Source organism: Micrasema longulum, unplaced genomic scaffold, assembly GCF_059751315.1.
Source record: "Micrasema longulum isolate JH-2025_06_02 unplaced genomic scaffold, ASM5975131v1 h1tg000435l, whole genome shotgun sequence".
NCBI classification, from domain to species: Eukaryota; Metazoa; Arthropoda; class Insecta; order Trichoptera; family Brachycentridae; genus Micrasema; species Micrasema longulum.
The window spans coordinates 1,075,828-1,100,332 of NW_028277635.1; the positions used below are offsets into that span (position 1 = coordinate 1,075,828).

At 32.3% G+C, this 24,505-nt stretch overlaps 2 protein-coding genes and 1 long non-coding RNA gene across 4 annotated transcripts; 2 read left to right on the forward strand and 1 right to left on the reverse strand.

Moving 5' to 3' along the window:
- Positions 1 to 554: 554 nt before the first annotated feature.
- On the forward strand, positions 555 to 9,981 carry LOC148281584 (3-hydroxyacyl-CoA dehydrogenase type-2-like). 2 transcript variants are annotated; one of them, XM_088226490.1, is made up of 5 exons: positions 555 to 914; positions 3,608 to 3,772; positions 6,946 to 7,110; positions 7,606 to 7,843; positions 9,685 to 9,981. In XM_088226490.1, exons 1-5 carry the CDS (start codon positions 906 to 908, stop codon positions 9,873 to 9,875), a joined length of 768 nt encoding a protein of 255 aa, XP_088082616.1. In that variant the 5' UTR covers positions 555 to 905; the 3' UTR covers positions 9,876 to 9,981. The 2 variants fall into 2 exon arrangements, with proteins under 2 accessions (XP_088082616.1, XP_088082615.1); XM_088226489.1 differs by lacking the exon at positions 555 to 914 and having other exon boundaries at positions 3,587 to 3,772.
- A 544-nt stretch (positions 9,982 to 10,525) lies between these two features.
- On the forward strand, positions 10,526 to 11,817 carry LOC148281585 (uncharacterized). The gene is made up of 2 exons (XR_015822326.1): positions 10,526 to 10,641; positions 11,675 to 11,817. It is a non-coding gene; the product is annotated as an uncharacterized LOC148281585 (long non-coding RNA).
- Positions 11,818 to 12,844: 1,027 nt separating this feature from the next.
- On the reverse strand, positions 12,845 to 23,082 carry LOC148281586 (ATP-binding cassette sub-family F member 2). The gene is made up of 12 exons (XM_088226488.1): positions 22,960 to 23,082; positions 22,172 to 22,362; positions 21,635 to 21,841; positions 21,037 to 21,225; positions 20,074 to 20,217; positions 19,795 to 19,918; positions 19,233 to 19,431; positions 18,497 to 18,676; positions 17,889 to 18,029; positions 17,591 to 17,782; positions 15,975 to 16,178; positions 12,845 to 14,941 (listed from the first exon to the last, which is right to left on the reverse strand). Exons 2-12 carry the CDS (start codon positions 22,341 to 22,343, stop codon positions 14,807 to 14,809), a joined length of 1,887 nt encoding a protein of 628 aa, XP_088082614.1. The 5' UTR covers positions 22,344 to 22,362; positions 22,960 to 23,082; the 3' UTR covers positions 12,845 to 14,806.
- Between the last annotated feature and the right edge of the window lie 1,423 nt (positions 23,083 to 24,505).

Genomic DNA, 24,505 nt, shown 5'->3' on the forward strand with positions numbered 1-24,505 from the left:
TTTTGTTTTATTTTACCTATATTATGTATTTATACCCTTTTGTTATAATGTACATGGCTATAGAGATGCTCTTTCACTATTTTGCATAGAAAAAGCGTTCCGTATTTTTTAGTTTTTTTGTGAATATAATTCTTAGAATATAATACGAGTATATGGTATTTGTGTTTTTAAATTTAGAGTATTTCATCCCAATAAAATATTTTTTTAAATTAATATTAAGGTAATAATCAATTACTTCTTACTATTTTTTTATCAGTAGGATCGAGAATATACATTCAAAAAAATCTAATTTCCTTTACTTATGACATTACCTACTTTTATCTATTTAATTCATATTAAATAAAAACTTCAACATATTTTTATATTTTAATGATTAAAAAGTATTAAATATACTTGAAGGTAATCGTGCAAACTGTCGCCAAAAATCCTTACCCCCCCTCCAATCACCCCCTCCTCCTCATCAACATCCACCTCTCACATCCTTCGCCACCACCCCCCTCGGTCAACATTTTAAGATCTAGCGACTTCTAGCGACTTTTGAACCTCCGTTTCGCGACATTTGCTCGTGACGAGTTGGCAACACTGTCCGTGGAAAATATTTCGACAGTTGGCAATATTCTATGTGAAGTTTGTGAAGAACTTTGTAATTTGTAATCTTATTTAACGTCACGCAGCGAAGTTAACTTTTATTGCAAATCATAAATTAACATGAATACTTGATAACATCATTATCGCAAACGCGCACATAAAATCAAAGTCCATACGTATTTTTCAGCTACATATTATGAATTCCGGGACAGTTCAGTTTGCCTTAGTTGCTTGAATTATCTCTAACCTCTCGGAAGTTTTTATGTCGACAATTATTAATTAATTGATCATTTGAATTCGAAATCCAGACATCCATCATGTTTAAGGTGAATATAAATATCAATGTATTTAAATATTACTAGCCCATTTATAAGTACTTACTACAAAATTAAGGACTGTGGAATCCCATAAAATTATGATATAATTTTATGGGATTCCGCATCCAAAAAAAAAACAATCTTTTATTTGGTCTCTTGGTTCTTATTGTTTAATTCATTGTTCAATTCTAATTCATGTTTAAATTTTAATTCATGGTTCACTTTTGATTCATGGTTCAGTTTTAATTCATGGTTCAATGTTTATTCATGGTTCAATTTTAAAAAATGGTGTTTGATACTCTGTTCAATTATTATTTTGTTGTATTACCTATATTTTTTTATGTAGTAAACAAAATGACGGTAAATATAGTCGGGGTCTATGTTTAAGGCGCAATATATCTGTACCTCAGAGGCAGACGGATGCAATCCAAACGTCAAATGTTCAACAAAAGCCTAAAGAATCTACTTTCTCTATGTGATTTCTAATAATTTATAGCATTAATTTGTATTTTCAGTATGTTAATACATCGGTCCTTTCATCATAAGACTTATATTTCTTCAAAATCAATGGACATGATCATAAACTGGATACGAAAATCGAAATGTCATTTCATCAAATTCTGGATTTGCATCCGTCTGCCTCTGAGGAACAGATATTATTCTTGAATATCTAGGCCTTAATTTCGATTGAAACTTAACCAGGAAGCGTCAAAACAAATTGCCCCATTCCTTCTGTGCACCTTGAACGTAGACCTCATAATGCTTACATATTTAGTAACTTACCTTCTAGAATTGTTTTAAATTATAGATACAAGTTTTTATAATTATTTAATATCGGATAGAAAAATCGATCAAAAAGTAAAAAAACACTGGAAAAAATATTGTTTATTTATTTAAAACTTTTGTACAAAGTATGTAGTTGGCAGGGTAATTTATCTATGCAAAATTATCTCACACTATTGTTGTTTTACAATATTATGTCTACTAGCCACCTTTAGTAGCTAGACATTATTGCATTCAGTAATTCCCATGGAATGTTAGCCCCAAAAGCTGATAGATTCAATTTATCAAATTATCTGGCTATACATAAATGGGAATTAACATACAACGATAAAGTATACTACTTACATAAGTATGGGCATATGTATATATGGAATAATAATTTTGCATTCACTGTATTATAATTTGAAAATCAAAGAATTGAAGAAATGTGTATGTTTAAACATAGGCAGAACAGTGATCACTTCGACCAGCAAATGATAGTTCATTAGTCCAAATGTCCCCTTTTCAAAAATGATCTGTTGTAATAAGTATGATACATATCAATCTATAAGTATGTAGCTCTTGTATTTGTGTAATTTTATAGCTGTAGATATTATGAACTAAACAAAATCCTCTTTTTATGTAATGCTTGTTCTGCAAACTGAGTATTGCATTTGAAATGTATGAGTTTTGGACACATTAAACATATTTTGCCTTAATTTGAATACAACATAAGTCACTAAATGATAACTTTTCAGGAGACAATAAAAATTTCATTAAACAGTAATTTTGTATGAAACTTTAGTGTTTTTTTTTTAAATTCAATATTTTGTTTTTAGATTATGCATGCTTTTTAAATGTTTTATCCAAATATATGTAAACTACTGTACTACTGTCCACTTACTGTCGTACGCTTTATTCCAAGGAATATACATGCTCTTTGAGATACGCGTTTGTAACGGACGGTTAAATATGTGAATGAAATGCAATAATATAGTTAGGGCCCCCGGTATCTGTAGGCTAAATGTTGGACCCACAATAAAGGATGAATATTCCACTTTCGGGTCTGACTTTAGCGATACCGGGGTACTATAGAGCAGAAATTTGTGTTACAGGCCCTAAAAAGGGCCTGAATCTAGACGTTTGACCCGTTATTGCCCTAACATGCATTTGTATAAAGACTAAGGACTGCCTTAAAAAAGGCATTTTGTAATTGATGTGGCGCGTGCGGCGGCTCCCAGCGAAGTGACCGGGCCGAGCGCCGGCACCTCCCTATATGCACTTTGGGGGAGGCGCGCCGGCCGGGTATAGTGGGAGCGGTATTTCCCCCCCCACTCCCGTATTGGCCTAACGCCGGTTCGGACGCAGGTAGCGGGAGCCCGCAACACGCCCTATATAATGTGTACATTTAAAACAATAAACATTGAGTTCGCCTCGAGACATCAAGTTAGTCTGATCGTTTCATTTCGTCACCCCGCCCGACCTCCCGCTCTACTACTGGATCTACACCTTGGACTTGACCATCGCTTCACCCCAGGACTACGAACCAGTATCTTCCACCGACCTACGCAGTGACACCGAACTTGAGAGGAATTTCGAGACTTCATAACTTTCGGGATTTACGACCCCGAGAGCGACGACGGCAGCGAGACACGGCCAACACCTACCCCTTGCTACAGGATTGTGGAATACAGTCCAAACTGTTACTTGTACAGTACAGAGTTACTTGAAAAATATTGACAGAAGTTAACAATTTCTTATACCTCGAATACAGAAAAAAAAATCTTACATTAATTAAAGTGAATGATATAACACAAATTTTGTGTGATTGATTAATTTTTGAACACATGACATATTTTTTTTCCTAAATTAATTTATTCTCATCTGGTTTTTAAGATAAAAAAAATACTTGTTAATATATGTATGTTTGTCTGTTGAAGGGATTAGTTGGACTTGTTACTGGAGGAGCATCAGGTCTTGGTAAAGCAACCGTGGAAAGATTGGTTAAGGAAGGTGGTAAAATTGTCATTTGTGATTTACCAAACTCAAAAGGTCATGAAATTAGTAAGGAATTCGGAAACAATGCGGTGTTTGCTCCAGTTGATGTGAGTAAGAGTTGTTTAAAAATAATTTATATGATGTTGGAGAATAAGAGAGAAACAAAGCTCAATGAAAAGAATTGATTACTTTTTGGGATGACATTACAGTGCTTTATTGGCAACGGTCAGCTCGCAGCTCAAGTACTCGAGCTGGAGTTTTGAACCGACTCTCAAGTCAGCTCACATTATTTCACGTGACTGCTGTGAGCTCAGGCGCGAAGCGTCTATGGTGTTATGAGCTGAACAATATAGGTTGCACCATTCATCTCAAATCGGATTTACTGACGAATTTCGTCACCCGCCGTGATGACTTATAAGGAATAGGAATATACAATTTACACAGGTCAATCTTCGCCGTACAGTCAGACGCTATGCGGGGATACTTTAGTTTATATATATCTTTGATATATCAAGAATATTTAAATCATAATCGCGGTAAAAAAAGTGATGTTTGGAATTATTTTTCCGATATAAATAACTCAAAAGTAAAATGCATATATTGTATCCAGTTTGTAGCCGTTTTACAAAATTCAATTACATTCATAATATATTTTCAAACACAAATAAATGTATGGTTCACAGAAATCAGCTGACATGATATTTAATTTTCTGTAGAGCATTGCATACATGTACGATTCGAACAAAACTCACAATGTACCGCTGTGAAACGTGAACCGCCTATTAGAAATTAAGGCTGCAGCTCAACAGCTTAAAGTATTCGAATCGTCTTTTTTAATGAGTTCAAAATTCAGTTTTTTATGTCTAGTTCTCTATGATAAATCTGCCACCCTAAAAACCGAGCAAGGGTCTGATTTGTGAGAGCTGCGGATTAATTATCATTCATACATCCAAAATATGCCTAAAATTACAACAGATTTTTAGTAAAAACAGTTTTCACTGTGAAATTTGTACTTTCAACTTACAGTTTTGTTAATTATTCTAAAACTTGTTAAACAGTATTATCTTCCTCCTTTTAATTTGATGTACCTTAATAATGATACAAATACCGGCAAATTATCAAACTTGATTTTGTGCTTCCAAATAATAATGAAAATGTCGGATTATAATGGTTACTATTTTATACACTAGCAGCATTGAGTTGATGCGTATACATCTAATGCACTAAAAACATTATAAATTTATCTGTTTATCTAGGCAGTCTATTATTTTCTCGGGAAGGCTATTTCACTGCTTATATTGCTCTGTTATGATTTTTAATGTCTCAATCGAGTCACCATACTCCGCTTTAGTTCTTCCAGAGTACTCAAACCTAGCTCGCTTAAGCGGTCGTCGTATGTTTTATTCCTTGGAGAAACTACCGTCTTAGTTACCCTTCTTATAGGTTGTCGGATAATCGAGTGACAGATTACAGAGAGAGTACTGTATTAAATAATAAATAACTAAACATTTTGTTTTTAACAACAGACAAAAGTTTACTTCGGAATTTATTGCACAAATTCAAGATATTTAGTATTGTCAGAGTGACATGACAGAGTTTTTAATCACACCTGATAATGGATAATTCTGAATGTCTGATAAGTATTGTTTGTTAAATTAAAAAATAGAATAGATGATGTTCAATTATTTCATTTGAATTAAAATATTTTTTTCTGCTGTCTAGTGTTATGTACATATTTGTATTTTTTTTGTACCACAACAGGCCACTAGGCCAATTATAGTGGTGAATTACATCACAGAACACTGAGGCTTGAAAGTTGTATTTATTTTTTGTGTTCTCACCGGGAATCGTACCCGAAACCATCCGTGCATGAGTCATGTGTCTTAGCCAGACCACGAAGGCTGCCGTAAAATATAAGTTAAAATTATTGATAAATGTGTGAACTAATTAATACATTTAGTTAATACTGATTTTATTAATGAGAGTTGACCGATGGCTTTTGTTAAGATGTTTTTAATCGATTCACCCAGAAATATTACTTATTTTATTGAAATAAATTTATCTTTATAGTTTTAACTTATCTTTTTCCATATGATTTTTATCTGTATTTTTCACTATCAGCATTAAAATTATATGTATATTGTGAGGCCCAAACAAACACATACATATAAAGTAATGTACCTTTTTAAAGGTAATTTATTTTATATATTCACTGAATAATTTGCACACAATTGTTAAATTAAATGTCTAAAAAAATGTTTTACTATGGCCATATAGAGTTTTGTTTTAAATTAAAATATAACAGCGTTATATTACACAGATAATTTAATATATTTCACAGATAATGTGGTATATCACAAAGAAACATTTGAATTGTTAAAACAATTACAACAAAATTGATCATCATTAAAATTGTTTTTCTAAGAGCGTTATATATAAGAATGAGATAATGAAAATGTCTTAACCACGAAGTACGGAGATATTGTATATACTCCTTTGTTATTTAAGTAGTTAAGTGTTCAACTGGATTTAGCAAATTAATTTAAATAAGCTAAAAAAACAAATATTTTTATGACAGGCGAAGTTGGTGAAAAACTGTGAAACTCGCGTCCCGGGTTTGATTTCCGCCAGATGCAAGAAAACAATCTATAAGTTTGTTTTCTCAATTGATCTGGGTATTATGTTATATTTGGCATAACTTAGTTCCATCTCTCTTTCTCACCTGCTGACAAGTCTCTAAAAAAGAGGCTTACCGGATTATTTTATTTTTAAATTGATTGAAATTACATAAATACATATACTATAGAAAAAAAAAAAAAAAAATAACGCAAAGAAATGGGTAAATATGATTTCCAAACTAAACTTAATCATTCATCCCCTTGTCACACCTAATGGTGCATAAGGCACTTCATTGTAGTACCAATCACAGTGTATCGCAATCATTTGATAGCAAGATGATCAATCCATCTTGCACTTTAGCGCCCGTCCAGGGACTATGAAATATTGCAGTGAAAAACCACTTATAAAATAAGTATTTCACGTCAACTTTGTTGGGAACCTAACCCAATACCTCAGGCATGATAGGCAAACACTTTTAAGGCGGACTAATCTCCACTCAATTTCCCTTTTTGAGGTTTTTCCTGGGTGCTTTATCTTTTTACATAATTACCATTAGATTATATTTAATTAAAAATGAAAAGTTTTTTAAAGTTTTTACTAAATCCAATTTGTATCACATGGAATATTATATTTTCTCTTCAAATTCCGTTCATGTTTTAAGGTTTGCTCAGAAGTTGATGTACAGAATGCTGTAGCTCTTGCAAAGGAGAAGTTCGGAAGATTAGATGTGGCAGTCAACTGCGCTGGCATTGGGGGAGCTGTTAGAACTTATAATTTTAAAAAGAAGCAACCGTATCCTCTTGAAGAATTTGAAAAAGTTATTAAGGTAAATTAATCTTATTTTTACATAGAACAAAGCACCAGTTGGTTTTATAACCATGTAATTTTAGAACATAAACTCACACCTCAAATAAACTGAAATAATGAATTGTTCAATTTGTTGATGGTTAAATCCAGTGGTGTAAATTTTGAATAAACCAAAGATATTGTTTAAATAATTATTATTACCCTAATTTGGTTGTGGTCCCGTGTTAGTGTTGCAAACTCTGAATCAGGGGTCTGAGATACTCACCGTTTTCTATCAAAACTTGATTTTTTGACACCATTATTTATGACTTACTGAAAAATCTTTTCAGTGAATTGCAAGAATTCATATATTTCTCACAAAAATCATTGTTTTAAACTGAACAGAAAACTAACCAACATTTAAAAAAATATTTTCCATGATCTTAATATGCAGACAGACAGGGTATAGTCTTAAGCTTAATATAACTGATTTGCTTAGTTCAAACCGGACCTTCCTTATTGTCTTTTTTTTTAGGTAAATATCATTGGAACTTTCAATGTTATACGTCTAGCAGGTGGCTTGATAGGAGAGAACGCTCCTAATGCTGATGGACAGCGTGGTGTGATAATCAATACTGCTAGTGTGGCTGCCTTCGATGGGCAAATTGGACAAGCAGCTTACTCAGCATCCAAAGCTGGAGTTGTTGGAATGACTTTACCAATTGCTAGAGATTTCTCCACACAAGGAATCAGAGTAGTGACAATTGCACCAGGTAAACTTACACCAACTTACCAAAATTACCTGAAATACATGACAAACAACAAAATCATATTTTATCCTCTTTTCTGCTCCTGTCTGGATACGATGTAATGGTTAGTTAGCTGTTCAAAGTTTTCCCCTTTATTATTGTACAAATGCACAAATCCCCCTATGCATCCTCTGTCTTTCAGAATTTTATCTAAAATAAAATATTTAGTAAGATTCGATATGTACAATTTAATATTTATTCACATTTAAATACAAGTAAAATATTTAGTCAAATAAACGATGGACATAGTAACATTCGTGAAAGAGTACTGGAGAGATGTGTAGTGGTCTTCCTTTTATATGGTGGATTCCTTTGTTCCCTGAATCCACACTACTGCGAAAGGAAGGTATTGTTCTCAGGAGCGGTGCACTGCCAAACAATTGAACAGCTCTCAGATCAGTGGTACCCCTCTGGTTCGGAGCTTGTACTGTGTTTATCGATTACAATTACCCGTTGTGTGATGTGTTGCTGACCTGAGGTCGATACTCCCCATACATATCTTGATCGTTTGTTACATGCTACAAAATAAAATAAATATTGCAAATGTAAGAATTGGTAAACCAGTGATTCTCATGATAACTATTGAAATATTCAGAATATATTAGGTTATTCAAAAAGTACTTTCGTATTTTGTCGCAAGATGGAGTTGAACTTAATTTGCTCTGGCAACACTGTACCGATTTTGACAAATAGGCTCGCTTTGGAAAGGTGACATTTCAAAGAATATTTTTAATGAGAATAAAGCTTCGTTGTGATCAATCGTGTAAAAGTTATTCAATTTTGAAAATTAATGTGAATGAGGAAATTTTTAACACGTTCAGCACAACAATGGTTCAAGTGGTTTCGTTTGGAAAATTTCAATGTCAAAGATGCACCTCGCTCCAAGCCACATGCGACCACTCGTGAGATTGCTCAGGAGTTAAGCGTTGGTCATGTAACTGTTTCAAACCATTTGCATTCCACTGGATTAATCAAGAAGCTTGATAAGTGGGTGCCGCAACAACTGAGTGCAAAAAATTAATGGACCTAATTTCCGCATGCAATGAGCTGCCTAAAAAGTTCAAAAACAAGCAACTGTTTAAACGAGTGGTCACTGGAGATGAGAATTAGATTACGTACGACAATGTTCAGCAGAAACGGTCGTGGAAGAAGCGATCAGAAGCTCCAGAAACAGTCGCAGAGCCAGGATTGTAGAATAAAAGGTGATGGTATGCGTGTGGTGGGACCACAAGGTTATCATCCGCTATGAGTTGCGCCAGCCTGGCAAAACTATTTATTCAGATCACTACTGTCAAAAATTAATGAGACTAAGCGAAGCAATTAAGAAAAAGCGACCAGAATTTACAAAATCCCATGGCATCTTCTTCCAGCAGGACAACGCAAGACCACACACATATTTGGTCAGCCGACAAAAACTGGAGGAGCTTGGCTGGAAAGTTTTGACCCACCCACCATATAGCCCTGACCTTGCACCTTCAGATTATCATTTGTTCCGGTCTCTTCAAAACTCTACAGGGAAAGAAATTTAATTTAAGAATTGACTGAGAAAATCACTTGCCCCAGCTTTTTGCTCACAAACCACAGAAGTTCTAGGAGGATGAGATCATGGCTCTACCAGAAAGATGGCAAAAGACCATCGATAATAATGGACAGTATTCGGATTGATTCTGTTTATTTGAAATACATTTGAAATAACTTGAAAAATACAAAATTAATTTTTGAACGACCTCTATTACTTAAATATATTTTTTTTTTCTATTTTTTTTTTAGACTGACTAATGACTATGTGTATTGTTTATTTTTAGGTCTTTTTGATACTCCACTTCTGAGGCAGCTTCCCGATAAAGCAAGAGAAGCACTAGCTAGTTCGGTTCCATTTCCCAAAAGGTTAGGAGACCCGTCTGAGTATGCAATGCTCGTTGTCAGCATCATTGAGAATCCAATCCTGAATGCCGAGACAATCCGGCTAGATGGTGCAATTAGAATGCAGGCGTAACGCTGTTATTCTAACTCAACTTTACTTTCTTAATACGTAGGTACATGTATATTCTTACTAAAAAAACTTTGTCAAAAAAATAATAGTAAAATCCAAATTTGTTAAGTACTTTTTGTTTATTTGTATCCACATTATCCCTTAAACTATAATAAGTTCTGACTGTTGCGATAATACATAATATGTATGAGTTTGTTTTTGCAGTGAACTTTTACAAATACAAGATGTGTTCAAAAAGAATCTGAGAGTTTTTAATTTTGCAAATTATCACAGTAAATAAATCATTTTTGGGATTATATTATTATTATTATATACATTTCTTTTTGAACACTAGTATTTGCTAAACTAATGTTTTTTTTTTTACAAATATGTGCGAATGTAATATATATATTGTTGTAACTGTATTTTTATCAATGTGGTATGAAATACTAAATGCAAATGCTAATAAAATTTACAAATATGTATAAAATACACTACCAAATGAAAAAAAAGATTTTTATTTTGCGATTGTATAATTGAATATGAACTTAACAGCATGAACAATTGAAGCGATAAAACTGTAGAATGAATGGTTAGACATTAAGAGAACTTTTACCACCATGTAAATAGCCCAGTTCTTTAAAAACAACAAATTCTAAATCCGAGGCGATTTCAGAAAATTTCAGAGATGATAATTGGATGACATGTTCGAGTTTGAATGAACCCTTTCTTAAACAAAATTCTCAAATGGTGGATAAAACAATTATTTCCGGGTTGTTAAAAGTACATGGTAAGTAACCACAACAAATTCAACACCAATAAGAAGAGCTATCCCGCAATTTGTTTTAAAAAAAACAAATGTGCGTTATTTTACAGTTGACATGGAACCTGTAAAGGTTGAAATTCCGGTAATGGGGAAAATCTGGTACTTAAGTGACTCACATTTGTATGCGGTAACCAAAGCAAGACAAAGACAAGGAAGATAAATATAACGGGGATCCCAAGAGTTTGTTATATTTTTTTTTGCTAGGCATCCTCGGAAGGATGATATCTACCAGGGGTAAAATTTAATATTCATAGCATTAGGAATATAATTGTGTAAAAATGAAAAAAGACAAAGAAACCTAAACATTTACCTCAATTTCGGACAAGAATCTTCCTAAATGATAGATCATTTCAGGATCAAGGGTGGAGAGGAGTGATGATATGTTAATAGGATAAAGAGGAGTTGATACTATATCTGTCTCTTAATGGACAGCCACAACATTGATTTTGAACAGATGGCTATTTCTGCTACAGTGACCAATTCGTAACCTACTAATGTTAGAGATCAATCTCTTGGGCAGGTTTGTTGAATGGAACCAAGGAGAGTTTGGGATTCTCTTTTGAATACTTTTATAGAATACTCCCTTACATTTGAAGTCAATTCCCACTGAACATTCCATCGACTTTTAGCCCCCTTTTGAATTCGAGGACTTGTCAGAAATACACACATGATAGTCGAGAGGGTAAGAGCCATCTATCGATACCAATTCATCTACCATCTCCTAACTTCTAATACCCAGATGTGCCGGGATCCTGACTATGATTAGTTCCATTATTAGATTAGATTCCAAGATTGAGCAATGAAAAATTTTTGGAAAATTGACCAAAGGTGTCATGTTTCTCCCAAACAAAGCGCCTATGCACAAGAGCAATGTTGCATCAACTACTCTTCATCAAAAATGTGGTTTCCAAATATTACTACCCTGCCTACAGTCCAAACCTGGCCCTGTCTTATTAATATTTATTCCTTTATTTCTAATTTTTTTTTAATCTTTGAGGAAAGAAATTTATAAGTGATGAGGAAGTCAAGTTAGCAATTTTCATGACAAATACAAATATATTTTTTTAGGGTATTAGGTAAGTAATTTAAAGATCTGTAAAATGTTGACGTATTAATAAAGAATATTTTGAAAATAAAAAATATCACCATCTTTCTATTTACCCCCCCCCCCTCCCCTTAACATTCATTCCGCGAATTTTTGGATCACCCCTCTTATATGATTAAGAAATACTTGGGACGTAGATGGAAAGTCCTTGAAGTCTAGGCATTTACAATCTATGACTGGGATGGTATTCTGAATTTTCCGACCCACGGAAAGTCCGTGAGAGGCCTCTTCACTCACCAAGTCACTGTTTGGTGCACCAAATCCAAATTTGGGATCATTGGGCCTTACTTTTTGGAGGAAAATGACCGGACTGTGACAATTACAGCACAACGCTATGTTCTCATGCTGGAAATTTTTTAATTCAAATTACAGCAGTTGAGTGACAAGACCAATTTGGGGGACACTTGGTTCCAGCAAGACAGCGCTGACAGCCCGCATTTCTATGGCAAAATTGAGACACATGTTTCCTGCTCATCTCGTCTCTCTGAGAGATGACGTGGGTAGCCCAGCCCGCACGCTCACCTGATTTGAGTATGTGACATTTTCCTGTTGGGGTACCCCAAGGAAAAAAATTTCAAGCACCACCCCAATACCATACGAGAACTAAAAAACCGAATTATCGAGGAGGTGAATGCCATTCCACTGGAGATGTGCCAGAAGCTTCAGAAATCGACTACAACATTGTATAACTGCTGAAGTCATATTGCAGAAATCATTTTCAAAACTACGTTAAAATAACTGTTTGAACTAGCAAATCTAGTGAAAAAAAATCATGTCCATAACATCAGTAGTTTTTTTTTATTGCTCCCCTAAACCCGGGCATACCTTTTGCCCCACCCTGTATACGGAATTGGTGTGTAGATGTATGCGCCATACAGTCCATTCAAATCTTCAATAAACTTTGCTTGTGAGTGACAAAAAATGTTCAAATAAAATATTATAGTGACTGCAAACACAAAAAATATATATATTTACTTGGTTCGCTGACAGGCACTCACATTAACATAGGCTTATTAAACATTCAAACGCACTGTGCATGGTTAAAAAAGAAAACAGTTTATATTGTTTAGAAAGTAAGTTTATTAAATAAGATGAATAAAATAGTTGAAAGCCTCCAATACACAGATTAATCAAGAGTTTCCTGGGTGGAGATTAATTAAAAAAGGACCATCTAAACAGATTGAAAAGTACCAAAATAAAATAGAAAATACATAAATTAATACATAGAAATCTATCACAGTTACCGTCAATTCCAATAACCTAAAGTTTTTTCTCACAATTTTTATATAAACTGTGATACATTATTTTCATTTTAATTTGCGTCAAATTTATAATTTATTTTATTGATTTCATAGACAATAATTATACAAACGCAACAAAGAATACATATACAGATTATGGAATAAAAAGTAAAGCTGTATCAATATTGTAGAGCATTTGGTAGGATTTACTTATAAATCACAAAAATTTTATTCTAAAAAATATAGTGAGCATGAAGTTTTATTGCTAGTACAGCAATAAAATTTTATTAAATACATTAAACAAAACATGCTAAAATAAGGGTAATAATGGGTACTATGACATTATGATATTTTTTTACATTCTGATAGTTTTATACACAATAAATAAGTAAATAATGAGTAGAAAGATGTAAAATAAATAAACATATAAAAGTATTGTTTATGATTACACAATGCCAACTTCAGAATAGATTGAAAATATTAATTCCCAGTTTACCTACATGCATACATCATGTCGTAAATTTGACAATTCTATGAACTTGTATATAATATATTATATTATTATATATATAAACATTGTACCTTATTTATAAAATAAGGTATACCATATCACAAAAGTGCTTTTTGTTTTGTTAACGCTACATTTGTAATATAACATGTAATCAGAAATTAATATAAACTGATTTAACATTGTAACCTTCCTTATCACGAAAAAGCTTCACTATATCCACTATTATTTTCATGAGATACTCTAAAAATTTCATCTTTATAACTGGGAGATAGCATAAAGTTTAAAATTACATAATTTACTAAGAAAATAAAATACATCGGATAAAACTTATAAAAACGGATAAAAAGATCTTGGGGAATTGAAACACAATTTTAATAACATTCATCCCCAATAGTCATTAACATATCTTATTTAATTGATTTTATTAAAAAACATCACATAGTATGTAATATACTATATCATTCATAAGCCTTTTCAATATTGCAATTTTTATATTAGACATTAGAATATAATCATTTCGAACATTAAGAAGAAAAAAAAATGGTCCAGTAAATCCTACTTTCATCGGTAAAAACATATATTTCTATATTTTATGTACACTGTTCGAAAACCTTTTTCCCAAAATAATACATGATTACAATCACATTAAAAAGCAAAAAGTAAGTAGTTAACATTGATTTAGAAAGTTTGATAAATAATTGAGGCATATAGAATCAAAATTAGAAGTCTACTTTAGACAGTTTTTGGTAAATTGATTTTTCAATTGTAATTGATGTACGTATTTGTCAATGTCAATATGTGTAAAACAGTGCAGATTATCTAGTAGGTCTGCAAATTATCTTGCTAGATCAGTTGATATGTGGAAAATAGTTTAGCCAAGTAGGTTATCTAGTTAATCCGCTGATGTCCTAAATAATAAACAGTCAAAGATGTGTAACATTTAGAGTTACACTGAAATTAACTTTTGACACAAACGGTGTAGAATACGTCAATGTGCAGATTAAGGAAATTTTTGCACTTTGGCAGAAACGACCTGGTAATCTGCAAAACACTATCTCACAGTAACACACATAAATAGTAATTGATTTGATGAATTTTGTAACATGAAAAATTAAAGCTCCCTAACAGAAACACATTTTAATATGGGTTAATTTCAAAACAATGAGAATAAACCACTTAAAGGGAAGCACAAAAGTATTTGCATAAAAACATACACGTTTAACTATCATCGGGCATTCAAACTATTATTTTTGATAATTACAACCCTACTTATTACTTGCGTAGTTTAGCTGCTGTGTCTGCATTATCTTTAAGGATCTTACTCTTGAGATGATCTTTGTATTTGAGAATACCACCTTCCCATTTAGTGCACTTTCCGTGTTCACACACCCAAATGACCTCAGCAACCTGTGAAAAAGTTTTATTAATATTGACCATTTATGTAGCAGCATTTATGTGTGCAATATAAAACCTCAAGGGTGCTTGGCAAAAATATATTAAATAAAATATTAAATTTGTTAAGAAATTTATTGGGAAATAATTTAATTTTTCTTAATACAACTTTATTTTAATTTTGCATGGATCAAAGAGCAAGAGTAGAAATTACCCCGCGATATATAGGTATATATTTTTAATTTTTAAAAATATAGTTCTGCTTAACTATAGTCTGAAGGCTTAAATTTCTTTTTTCAATAACATGAATTGCAATTTTAATTTAATTTAACACTATATTCGTCGACTAACAGCCTATGCAACTCTTGAATGTTCAATTATGCGACTACAATCCGTGATCAGTTGTTTGCCTCCGCCGAACCTTTATATTAGCTCTACATTTGTTTCATTGTGCGCACCGAGGTCAGAATTAGCAGCAGATTCATCCAGTATGCATGCATTATCAGTGGATTTTTATAATCTTTTAGGGATATGTATACATAAAGGCACTGTCAATTCCTTTGTTTGTCAAGAGCAAAGAAAGGCAATTGATTTAAACACAAAAATGACAGTAATTCAAAAGTACGAAGGAGGAAAAATCTAATGATTCTATGCCATTACACTTTTGTGTTGACAATTTTGAATAACAAAAGAATATTAAATCATAGATTATCATCTTCCACTAACTACTTTGATAGTGAGTTTTCTGAACTTTTAGATAGGTGTCTTTGCTGTCCACATAACGTATAAATTTTAGATACAAAATGCATAAATTATTTTTTTGTTTTGTGAGACCGACATATTTTTTAAGGAATCAAAATATGACCAATAAAGATAATTTTTTAACATATAAAAAAATGAGCCTGTTTACTTAGATGGTTAAGACTTCATTATAGAGTGAAATGAGATCCCAGTGCGACTATGTGGTCTTTTAAAAGTATTTATCATTAATTTATCAGAAAATAATTCAAAAGAAAAAAAATATTGTCAAAATGAATAAATGAAATACCTGATTGATAAGTCTGAAGTCGTGGCTGACTAACACCATGCCACCTTCAAAATCATTGATGGCATCAGCCAAAGCGTCGATGGTCTCCATGTCAAGATGGTTAGTAGGTTCATCAAGCAGCAGGAGATGTGGGACTTGCCACGCCAACCAGGCAAATACAACACGACAACGTTGCCCGTCGGAAAGTTGACGAATTGGACATACCTAGAAACACATATATATTTTTGTCTCATATTTTGAACTGTGAATATAGGTTTTGCTCAGCCTACTAAGTTATATAAGAAAAAATAAGCATGCAGGTTAACAAGAAAGCAAATAAAATTACAATATTTATAGTCCAACACAAACTGTTTGATAAAGACTCTGAATTTTTTAATCTACTTTTCATTATATTATATTCCCTTTCCACACTTAATGATTGTTTTTTTTATATGAAGGTAAGATGACCAGTCTTACACTTCAGGTGTCAGTCCAGAACTTTGAAATATTCTAGTGTAAAAACACATTTTTAAATACATATTTCATGTCAACCATGCTGGGAATCGAACCCGAGACTTTTTTTATATATACTGGAACTTAAATGAAGTCAATTTATTAGCAAAGAACATTAATGATAATAAAATCTAAATTTACAGCAAAAGAGAGGGAAAACATTTTTAAAAGGTAATACAGAAGTCTAGGCATTACAGAGCTTATGACCTGGTTGGCTCGTTTAATTGGCCAATTTACACACTGTGTAACATTCACCATGATTCCCATGTTTAAACATTGACTTTTCCATTTGTTAACTTTTGTGAAGTACCTTACTTCACAACTTAAACCAGCCAATGACAGGTCATAAGCCTTGTAAATGCCTAGACATCCATATTCCCCTCTCAAGAATTTTTTACCTCTGTTGCGATAAATTTAGATCTTAACTCCCTAGGAAGTGAAATCCTGCCTGTCTACAAACATTTGAACATACTTAAAATATTGTTGATAATCAAATCGACTCTAAAAATGCACCTTGTACATTGCACATAAGCAAGGTCAATATTCCCAAATAAGAAAAAAAAAAAACATTTTACTTTGTAGAAAATTACCACATGCAGAAAGAAAATAAACTAATGATAATAAATTATATTAATAGAAATGTATTTATTATATATACGGCCTAAGCACAATAAACATTATACATTGCACACAAAGTCAGTACTAAAAAAATAAATAATTGACTTGGTGAAAATAAATGACAATCCCGCCCTATGTTTTAGAATGCAGTACGTACTGATAATTTAAAACATTTTTTACAAATTCATAGATTAATAATGCATAAAAATTCTAGTCACGTTACAAGTGTGTAGAAGCCTGTCAAGGATCCTCGGAACAGCTAACAAAATCTCACTAAACAGTACTGTCAGTACGTTCCTACAGCAAAGGAGAGCATTCTTGAGGCAAGCAGTGTTATCACTCCTGACTTGAGATGACACACTTGCCATGTCTGCCTAGATCATGCCATGACTAAACCTGTTTTACATTTAAATGGATTCTAAGATTGTTTGGGTTAATGCTTATATATTAGGGCTCTCATAAGCCAGTTGATTGGATTAAAAAAATATTTTTAAAAGTTTACCAACCTGCTGCCTACCAGTAAGGCCATAACGCCCAATAATTTTTCTCATTTCTTCACGTTCCTTCACATCTGGGAAGGCCTTCATCATGTACTCGAGAGGTGAAAGGTCCAAATCCAAGAGCTCATGGAGATGCTGATGATAGCGTGCAATTCTTAAATGAGAATTCTTCCTTATCATGCCTGAAGAGGGAACAAGCTAAAAGAAAAAAAAATATGATTACAGATTTGGCCATTGTAAGATAGGGGATTTAATGATAAATGAAGTTAGAAATAAATATTTAGGTATAATGAAAGCACAATACCTCTCCATAAAGTAATTTAAGGAGTGTAGATTTTCCGGCTCCATTGGGACCTACAAGAGCTACTCTCGTGTCTAAATCTATTCCAAACTCTAAGTTTTTATAGATCCACGGCCCATCATCAGTATAGCGGAAAGAAACATTCTGAAAATAAGATTATTAGATTAAAAACAAGTTTTAGACATATTTTAATTGGATACTACGATGTGATCAAAATAATTCAATTGTGATTTCACGTAGGCTAGGTATGTTCAAAGCTTAACTAAGTCCTACAGATTGAGTTTTACTGTGAAAACAAGTTGATTATCCATTGAGGGCCATTTTGAAAAAAAATTAGAACATTCCTCATGTTTATATTTTTTAAATATTGATAGTTACATTGGTTGTAAAGTAGCAAATAATAAGCCCAAATGGCTATTTTATTTTAAATAATATTTGTAAAGGGGTTTTTATTTCAAATAGATAATAGTCTAATAAAGTAATATGACAACTTATTTTATATAAATAACTTTTAATGAACAATCCAGAGAAACAATTTTTTAAAACAACTTTTTCTTTGGAAATTTACAATTTTTTCTGTTATTATTATATATTTTTTTAGGATAAATTACCTGGACCATAATTACTGGAGGAGGAATAGTCCCACAGCTCGGAAAATAAAAATTGAGAATTTTGTCATCGGTGACCTTTTCAGTTAACCCTTGAGCAACCATTTTAGCTAAAGTCTTCTCCTTAGATTGAGCTTGTCTGGCTAACTTAGCTGAACCGTGACCAAATCGTGCAATGTAATTCTGAAAACAATTATAAATTGTATTAAAAATAAGCAATACTTTAACTCAAATGATTTACTTATTACTAAATACTGCAAAAAAAACTACCGTGCATTCTAAATGATGATTAAAGTCCATATTACATAATAGTTTTTCTTTATTTTGGGTGATATTTGTAAATAATCCAAACATTTATAATTAAAAAAACAGATCACATATCTGATTCCGTGATTTTGTAAAGTAATAAGTTATAAAAAAGGAATGTGCCCATTGTGTATGGCATACCCAATAATTCAAAAGATAGCACAATGCTTAAGCAAGCAAGTAGCCAACTGAACCATTTGTGAGCTTACAATTAAATTTGAACATGAATGAGGCTTTTAATCCGACAAAGATTGATAGACTCAAGTTATGATCAATAAGGATATAATGTATGTTTCTTATTACCTAAAGATAATTTGTAACACTTAATAAGGCCTTGCATATATATATTTTTTCTATTTTATAAACTATTGTGCGACATCAAATCATTTGAGACAAACTATAGAAAAGTTGTAATTTTATCTGTAATGCATACCTTCATATTAGATATTTGATCCTGTTCCCAGTTATATTGCTTCATCTGATTCTCCAAAAGCTCCATTCTAGTACGTACAAAGGCTTCATAGTTTCCAGTGTAATATTTAAGTCTCTTTTTCGTCATGTGCACTATATTTGTGCAGACACCATTAAGGAAATCTTGGGAATGAGAAATCAAAACCAATATCCTTTTATATCTATAAAAGAAACAAGTACATACTATTAGGGAGAGATCAATTTGGAAAACACGTGAAATATGTAAAGCAACGCACAAAATCGCATTAAAAATAAAACGCTATGTATCGTCAAGAAAACAGTCAATCGCAACAAGAATTTTCATATTAGTTTATGAAGAAAACGATTTTCTTTTTTGAATATACAATAATTAATATATACTTTAAATCCAATAAATACTCATGACTACATATCATTTTATGAACATTTAACAGGTGGGAGATAAAATAATGATTGTTAAAAGAAACATAAGGAAATTAGATTACAAGTTCAGGTTAATGTTATAATCGCATTAATCTAAATTTGGTTTTGAAAACGACCCTTACTGCTTCAATTCTTCTTCCAACCAGACGCAGGCATCCAAGTCAAGATGATTGGTTGGTTCATCGAGAAGTAGCAAGTGCGGCTTCACATACAACGCTCGAGCTAAAGCTATTCTCATGCGCCAACCTTAAAGGGAAAAAAACACATATAAAGACCAGAATTTAAAAAAAATAAGTAAAAAGTCAAAATCTAGGGAGTTTATCAAGCAAGAATGACAGATATTTCAAATATGCTAAATTAAAAAACTTCACTGAGATTTATGAACAGGAGAAAATGTTTACCTCCAGAGAAGTCTTTGGTTGGTTTGTTTTGCATCTGTGTGGTAAAGCCCAGACCATTAAGGATATGTGCAGCACGAGCCTCAGCAGTGTCTGCACTTATATCGTCCAAGCGTTCATATACATCTAATAACTGATCTTGTGCTTCTGTAAAATCAAAACAAACAGCGTGAATATAAACTAGAGTGAAGGGACGTCTACATGTGGACAACACAATAACATTGTTAACAATATTATATAGATGAGTTATGGTGTGCATATTTAACTTTTGTATATGAGAAAAATTTACTATTGTATTGCACTATTGTTTGTATACTTTTTTTAATTTGCAAGGTAAATTCATGGAAAGTCTATTGAGGGTTTAAACAATTTAATCCCAGCCTATTTTTAATACAATGTGTAAAATACAGTTTATGTATTTTACACTCAATTAACCTAGAGAATTTATGTAAATTGAGTTAAATTAGCTACTTACATAAAAATACATTATGATTCTCAAAAACCGTTTGTATGAACGACGAAACCAATGATTGACTTGTATTCGCCAGTCGGGAGCAATAATCAGACCCGTTGGCTTAAAACGGTTAAATAAAAAAATAGATCGCGAGCTGACTAAGTCCCAATTTTGTTTGTCGACAAATCAAAATTGAAAATTTTACAGTCACAAACTAATAGTTTAGCAATTTAGTAAATTTTAGACAAAGCATTAGCCATATATTGTGTTAGTATGGAAGTGTTTTGTATTTTGTCAATATTTCCTGTACCAGGTGCTCATAGACTATCATGACAAATATACAATTATCAATTTTGTAAAAAAAACTAAAGAGATATAAGTTGACTCGGCTTTTTTTTTCAGTAAAAGATAACATCCAGCTCTAAAACTTTGCCAAAAAATCTAAATATTGCAAAAATTTGGCTTGGTCAGTATTCACAATACAATTTTAGAATGGAAATACGTAATCTTACCATCATCTTCACAGTGAGCTAGTTCCTCGGCGAGCTTTTCTAGTTTGACTCGCTCCTCGTCCACTTCCATAACACATTGCAAAGCGGTCTTATCAGAAGCGGGCATCTCACGAGTAAGGTGGAAGATATCTATATGCTCCGGCACTGGCACTTCTCTGTTTCCCAGCACACTTAGAAGTGATGACTTACCTAATCATTACAATAAATACACATATTACACATTTGAAAATCCATGTAAATTCTGAAAATTATTCACCAAATAAATCATAATATTTTATAAATTATTTTTCTGTTGCTACTGGTAAAAGGCTAATCCTGAGTCAGGTCAGGTTGGAGTCCCGCAGTAGTGTCAAGATGACAGATCGCAAGTTTGAAACCCGATCTACCACAACTTGATTTGTTGTTCTGACAAGATTATTTATAACTATTTGAAGATGATCTTAAAATTGTAAAATATTTAGGGAAATCATACGAATAAATTTATTTATTAAAAAACTCTAATTTATAGTTGTTGAAGACAGGGTAAAAAAAAAGCATAGCTTTAAAAGACTCTTATGAGCATAAATGTAATAAATAATGCAATTAAATTTATCTTTACCACTTCCGTTGAGTCCTAGTAAACCATAACGACGTCCACAATTAAGTTCCAGAAGTGTGTCTTGAAGAAGTTCACTGCCAAAGAAGGTCACAGAGAAGTTGGCGATTTTAATATCTCTTGATCTCGGGTGGACAGCCAGACTTCCAGTGCAAGAACGAGCCTCAGAGTTCATTTTTGCTTCTGCTTCAAGCTTAAGACATAACTCCTCTGAAAAATAATATAAATAAATAAATAACAGACTATTTCAGACTTTAAATAAGGATAGTCATTTTAAAATAATAATTTAACTATCAGATGTGTTACGCAAATATTATAATATTTATGAACAGAATAAACCTAGATCATTCAGAATCTTTATTTTATTTGCAGTGACACATCTAAATGTATGTTTATATTAGTTTTAAAAAAACTTATGATGAAATTCAAAATCCACAAAAAAATGGTATTTGTATTTAAAAGATAATGGCAAACCATTGTTTACAATTTCTATCTTTAGCGCTTAAATTAAGAAACAATAAAAATTACATAGATTTTTACCTTCAGCAGTCATCTCCTTCTCGTGCCCGTTAGTATCGATGGATATTCCATTGGGCGGTGATGATTCTTTCTCATTAGGATTATCTGAACCCTTTCCTCCTTTTTTCCCTCCGCGGGCCTTTGCTGCCTCCTTCTTCTTCTGCTGCTCACGTTTCTTGGCGTCAGAAGGCATTTTGTTGAGAAAGAAAAATCTAGAAAAATAATTCAAAATAATTTAACACGTTTCAACTAACGAATACGAGTTATCAAGCGTTACACTCACACAAAAGCAAAAAATATATAGTTGATAAAACTTTATTTAAAATTTTCAAAAACTGAACGGTAGACGTCACACATAAGATCTATATTATTATAAATCCACTAGATCAAAACGAATAGTTTTCTTACGCGCAATTGCTTGATTCGCGTCAACGACATAAAATAACTTTCAGTACCCGAGAACACGACAAAAAATATCGTGACTAATCCAATCCGACATCACTTCACAACGGTATATCCAGATCACTGAGTTAACAAGCCCATAGTATAATAGATATAAAACTACATAACAAAAAGTACAGCTAGTACTGTTGATATGATGCCAAAAGAATAGTAGACTTACAACTAAAGTCAAATCAAAGAGTTTGAGGTGTGCACGTGGATCGCTAGAGATCGAAGCGATCGTTTACTTCACAAGTATTAGTTTCAAAAATATCAGAAGCTAACACATGTAGCACTGGACACAGCTGGAGTACGAATGAAGGACGAATGAAATGCACATTGTATTATCACTACAATTGATCACTCACCAGATTAAAGGACAAAGCAAAGCGTGGCAGCAAATCCCGTCGGACAACGGAGAATAAACGCGCGCAGCACGTTTCGCTGCGCAAAGACAAATGAACGAAATTGGCGCTGTCTCTGGATTTCGCGATCTCCATGGAAATTCTGAATCATAGACTAGTTACCATAAAATCGTTTTTACGGAGTTGCCATTTTATAATGAAATTAAAACAAATTTCTTACCGAAAATTTGAGGAAATAAATAAATAAACTCAGAGTAATAATGCGTAACCTATGGCGTACTCTGAGTAACATAATGTATTTTTCATTTGAGGCTGCTACTACACTACTACCATCACGCTTTTCCCATAAGGGTAGGCAGAAAGGATGGACCGCCACACGTCTATCCTGACACATTTCTAGGTTCTTCCACACTCATGTATCTTTTCATACATTACATGCCGTAAATATAAAAATACAATATAAAAAATACTTATTATTTTCTAAAGCTACTGTAAAAATTTATGCACTTGCAGGGCTAATTTTATTTTTTAACTGGTAATCAGTGATCATTTTATTGTTGTATACTCGTAATTCACTATTCTGCCATTTTCATCACATCCATATATCTTTAATTCTTTAGTCTATCTTGAAAACACGATTTGAGGGTAAAACACAATGCTCGTAAAAAACATTTGGACCCACTGAAAATAAATATTGAAAACTTTAATATTAAAAATAAAAAAAAACATTTGTTTTTAAGATTAAAAATGAATAATGTGCAAACTTTAAGACACAAAAAAATTATTCCACAAGTTACTTTGTATTAAAAAAGTAAAATTACAAATCAAATAAGAAATTTATCTGCTGAAAAAAAATCACTTAGTTAATCAATAATGATAAATTATTGTTAGAGATAAAGGTTTTGGAAAGGACTATAAGTTTTATAGTCCAATTGGCATTACATTTTTTAAAAAAATTAAGTAATTCCATATTAAAAAAATAAAATATTTGTCTTCACGTACGTTTTCTTATATTTTCAATTGACGTGGTCAGGAATTGAATTCGAAATAAAACAATAAACGATTCAAGAATCGGGTTGTGGTCCCGTGGCTAGTGTTGCGGACTTACGGGCCAGAGGTCCGAGGTTCAAACCCTACTCTACCCAAACTTGGTTTCCATTTTCTAATAGTGAGTTATTTACAGCTCGTTGAAAATGACCACCAAAATGAAAATATTTGGGTAAATGAAAAGAACGCTAATATTCCTTTTTTAAATGTTTTAAAAATAATAATGCCTTAATTAAACGAAGGATTATTGTTTTTTTAAAACACGTTTAACAATAAATTTATGCGACTGAGTTCTTCTACTGACATTTCTTGGTGGAACTTTAAAATACGTACAAAGTTTTATTCTACCTTTATTTATAAATTCACACAATTGTTTTCAATTTACACTCAAATTATTTTTATTTTAATTCTTTTATTTCCATAATTATATAAAATCATAATTTACAACCCCTGCGCAATAGTATATAAAATTGAAATTTGTTTAGTCTCTCACCAGTGTAGC

Coding starts and splice junctions, on each gene's coding strand:
- LOC148281584 (XM_088226489.1), top strand. CDS start 3,587: ATGTATGTTTGTCTGTTGAAGGGATTAGTTGGACTTGTTACTGGAGGA. Junction 7,111..7,605: donor AATTTGAAAAAGTTATTAAG/GTAAATTAATCT, acceptor CTTTTTTTTTAG/GTAAATATCATTGGAACTTT. Junction 7,844..9,684: donor AGTAGTGACAATTGCACCAG/GTAAACTTACAC, acceptor GTTTATTTTTAG/GTCTTTTTGATACTCCACTT.
- LOC148281586 (XM_088226488.1), bottom strand. CDS start 22,343: ATGCCTTCTGACGCCAAGAAACGTGAGCAGCAGAAGAAGAAGGAGGCA. Junction 21,226..21,634: donor ACTAGGACTCAACGGAAGTG/GTAAAGATAAAT, acceptor TGTAATGATTAG/GTAAGTCATCACTTCTAAGT. Junction 20,218..21,036: donor AGCTCACTGTGAAGATGATG/GTAAGATTACGT, acceptor TTGATTTTACAG/AAGCACAAGATCAGTTATTA.